General features: G+C 40.2%; 1 protein-coding gene across 1 annotated transcript; it reads right to left on the reverse strand.

Annotated features, from left to right (window-relative positions):
• Positions 1-2,961: 2,961 nt before the first annotated feature.
• Positions 2,962-4,155, reverse strand: LOC115761505 (endoplasmic reticulum resident protein 44). The gene has a single exon (XM_030703273.1). It carries the CDS (start codon positions 4,153-4,155, stop codon positions 2,962-2,964), a length of 1,194 nt encoding a protein of 397 aa, XP_030559133.1.
• Between the last annotated feature and the right edge of the window lie 516 nt (positions 4,156-4,671).

A 4,671-nucleotide genomic window follows, 5' to 3' on the forward strand; every position in this document is an offset into this window, starting at 1 on the left:
CGCACACACACGCTCCGCCGCGCTCTCTCTCTCTTTAGACGCTCTTAGTTGACAATGCAGAAAACACGTGTTGTTGTTGTTGGCGTGCAAAATATTCGAGTTTTTGTTTCTTATCGGTCGCGTATTTTGTTAATTTAATTAAACAAAAACGTTTTGTTTGTGTTTTTTTTTGTAGCTGCCGTAAACTGCTTTTTGTGCGCGCAGAACTTGCAATTGGAATCAGCGCATTTGATTGCCCGTCGCGTCGAGCAGCTCGGCACAACTTTGAATATGTTGAGCACTCACACAAACAGAGAGAGAGAGAGAGAGAGAGAGAGAGAGAGAGAGAGAGAGAGAGATGGAGAGAGAGAGATATGTTGTTGTTGTACATGTTGTATTTGTTATTTAATGACTTGTGCCGTTAGATTTTAATTGAAATATCACAAATTTGCCATTGCAATTACAACTGCAATTGCATTTCTATTTGAGTGTGTGCTTGACATTTGCCTCTCTTTGCCGTTTCTTGTTATGCTAACTGTAAATCGAGTTCATTTTGCGATTCTACTGGCGCACAACGCGTATCTCTGATCGAGCTGTAAGCCGCAGTATGCACGGTGCGGTACTTGAAAGAGGTTATGTTGAATTTGTTAGAAGAAGAGAAGCAGAACATAATTTTAGAATGCATTAAGAATGATGAAGAAAAAGAAAAAGTCTCATTTCGTAAGGTTTTCCTAGGGAAGAGCAATAGGTAAAAATCTTTGCTTAAGGGTATTCGTGTTTTTGGCTAGAAGTGAGATCTAGTCCTTTTATTTTCCCTCCGAGTCACTTGAGTGACCCAATAAACACCGTGACAATAGAAAAATAAAGATATCGTAATACTTAAATGTATTCTAAAGTCTCAAATCATCTTTGGCGATCGTTTAAGTCTAAAAGAATGCGAGTAGCTCAATCATAATTGACGAGACCCGATTTCTTTTAAAGCTTGTTTCTGATTGATTGACATTAGACTGGAAATGCTGCAAAATAACGACTAGAACAGTAAATATATCAACAGTTTAACCTAGCTCGTGTAACTAACGTAATACTAACAGCGTATCACACAATAAACATGCAACAAAAAGTCAACATTTTAAAAATTTGGGTTAATTTCCACGAAAAATCAAAGTGTGTAAATGTTAAACGGAAGCCAAATTAGCTTTAATATAGAACTTGCATGTGAATACCCGGTCTAAAATCGGGTAAGTATTGCAGGTACTTGAACATAAAGTAAAACTTCCGCACGTGACTTCCGCGACAGCTGCTGATGAGCCCAAGCCAAAGGTAACTAACGATGGAGCGGGAATTACAGAAGGCATCGCGTCGACAGGTAATTGGGCATCCGAGCCGGGGCAGGCGAGGCGTAGGCGATTAAAAGGCGATTAAATCAATTGCGCAAAGGACAAGCGCTGACAGCGATGGATGGCCATAGAGGCAGCAACAGATACATCTTAAGATACAGATACAGATACAAATACAAATACGGCTGCAGATACAGATACAAATACAAATACAGCTACAGCTGGTGCCACATCTTGGGGCAAACGTCACCAGCTGTCAGCGGAATCGGCTTAGCTTCTATGTTAATGCGTCCCAAAAACGTTGACATTTATTGACAGTTATTTATGGTGGGCATGGTCGTTGGGATGCTGCTGGTGGTGCAGTTGCTCAACACCTATTTGGTGGGGCAGCTGCCACTCCAAAACGAGGCGGCCAGCACCGACTATGGAAAACTCTGGTAATTGCAGCGCTGGCCACGCGAAGGTGCCGCATTTGGCACATGTGCACGGCACGCGCTCTTGACGCTCATTAGAACCGGGTCCAAGCTGCTGCTCCAACTTGGTCCATGTCAGCCTCTTTAAGGCAGTCGCCAACTGCCAGTGTGTGTCCATAAATTGATTATTAATTATGACAATTTATGAGTAAAAGTGTTTGTTTCTATGGCGCTGCCTTAACGGGCGTTCTCCCCGGGGGAACAAGAACCAGTTCCAGTTCCTATTCCAGTTCCAGCCACACTAACCTGTCAATTGTGATTGACTAATGAGTCCATTAGCATTTCCCTGCACTGCATATTCAAATATTCTGCGTTCCTTGATCTCGTTCCTGGAACCATCGTGCTGCATTCAAGATCTTCCCATCTTGGCACGTGCCAGCGCTTCAGTTGGTTCTCAATGGTTGGTTCCCATGCCCATATTGGCTGGTGTTCGATTTGTCGCAGCCGCCATAAACAGAACGCCCATTTCCAACTAGGCTCAAGCATTCTACAACCCTATACATGCTCCCTACATACAAAACCATTGTGAATGCCAAGTCGGGTGCAAATGTATGGCCACAGTATTAGATATCTAGAATATTTTCTTATTAGGCACATTTTATAAAAAGAGCTGAAGTTAATAACTTAGATGAAGTTATATTTATTGAAGTGTAAAAATAATATAGCACTTTATTTAATATTAAAGAATAATTGTATGTTATTAACCAAAGCACTTCCAGATTTTACTGAGTGACAGAAAATTTTCTTTTCAATGCGGGAAATGCTGACGAAAATTTGTTACCTTGGCATATTCAACCAACACTTTAATAGCTCTTGCTAGAAACTGTTTTGTATGTTTAAAACTTTGGATTAGTAAGTTATTTTCTGTAAGCAATCATTTTTTATCATTTATGAAAATTATTGCTAATTATTGTTGCATTTAGTTATATTTTAATTATATATTTATTATATAATTAGTTTTGTGATTATTTTCATTTACATTTTCAAAATATTTTTATTTAATTATATAAGAATATTTAAAAACATTGGTTTTAATTAATAATTCATGCCATTGTTTATGCAATTTTCCTTTTGTTTTCTTTTCGTACTTCTGCTTTTCTTTAATGTAACAAATTGATGCACCTATTGCCTATCTGTATATTTTAAGTTGGTTTCATAGATAGCAACTGATATCACAATTCATCTTTGGCGAATGTATATCGACTTTTTGAAGGCAGCAGTGCCTTGAATTTTGACTCGGGTGCCATCGTTATCACGATCTCAGTTTCCTCTGCACTTGCCGTAGTGCTCTCCTCGTTAGCCTCATCGAAATGGTGGGCCCAGTGCAGCTCGCCAGTGTGGAGTCTGCGTACGAACTGCTTCAGTTTGGATGGCTTGTGCAGATCCTTGTAGTTGGGAAAGAGAAACATGTGCACAAAGCTGTCTATAGCTATAAAGGGTAGATCCGCATCTGTTTTGTTCAAATGGAATACAGGATGGGCAAAGAGTTTTGCATCAGCAGTCAGAAAGATAACATTGTCCAGCTCATCCATTAAATCGGCATGAATAACCATTTCAAATTCCTTTGGAGATATGCGATCATCTTGGTGATGGAAGAGTATAACAAAGGGTTTCCCCTCTTCCGATAGCTCTTCGGCATTTTCAAATGTCAGTACGCGCACCGTTGGCACACACTTCTCCCTTAACCAGCTTAGGACCTCAGTGAAGTTGGACATGTTGCCGGAGTACTCGCTGTGGGAATCCGTATGATTCAGCTCGCGCCTGAATGTTAACTTATTGTGGATATGTGTCTCATCGAAATTCACATGGAACTGGCAGTGTTCCTTCATATTGGATGCTGCCTTTCGATAGATCTCATATTCAGCATGTTGTTTCCTCTCAAAGAAACCAATAACCATATACTTTTGGCCGACAAGACCGTTTAGCTCGTGCATGGAGCCAAACTGCTCGATGGGATTCCGCAGCTCCTTGAAGACAAATTGAATGAGAGCCTCCGTTGAGCGTTTTCCTCGATACTCTTTGCTGCTGACATGCGTATGTCGCACGATCTTCACCGTCGGATATTTGCCTATATCGAAGTCAATCTCCATTTGCATTTCCTTCAGACAGTCGACCTTGCCCAGACCCACTTGGTCAGAGTCGACAATTAGAGACCTTAACTGATCGGCGGCTGCATCGAAGATGGGCAACATCTGCACGCTGAAACGGCATGTGTTCGAATAGAAGAGCAGCAGGACCAGCTCATTAGACTGAATTATATCACGCACATTTTTACTGTCCACTTGGACGGCTTCGCCAGCTGCGGGCACGAGGAGTTGAGCGAGGGCCAGATGTAACACCAGACACCAGTAAAATTTCTCAGGCATTTTCATTCAAATGCAACTTTGGTAATGTCGAAAAGTCTTAAAAAACATTAGACTAGCAATTTCTTATGCTCATTAGTTGCGGCTGTTTAGCTATTCGTTCTGCTGGCGTATCTAAAACTGCTCCGTTCCGGTTCAAGCTAAAGTTTTTGTTTGACAAAAGAACTAAAATTTGATCTCTATGAAGATCAATTTAGCAGTTCAGCGCTTTAACTATTTGAGAATTATAAGCGAGAACAATTGTTAGTGCATTTTAATGCTACAGCCTTGAAGTTAATATATTTCTGTTGAGAACTAGCTTTAGTTAACTACAAGTTTCCCTTGAAAAAAAGCTGATTGGTTTGTTATAGTATTTTTCTTTTCTCCTAATTTAGTTCACCTTCATAAGCTTAAGAGAGAAAACAGATATTTTATATGTGATTTATGACAATATTTCAGCACTAACCTTACCTTTACGAATATATTTATACATGGCCTTTGCTCCTTCAGAAACTTGTCAGATCTTTTAATTAAGAGGCT

This window comes from Drosophila novamexicana, unplaced genomic scaffold (assembly GCF_003285875.2).
Source record: "Drosophila novamexicana strain 15010-1031.04,08,12 unplaced genomic scaffold, DnovRS2.1 tig00000485-arrow-pilon, whole genome shotgun sequence".
NCBI classification, from domain to species: Eukaryota; Metazoa; Arthropoda; class Insecta; order Diptera; family Drosophilidae; genus Drosophila; species Drosophila novamexicana.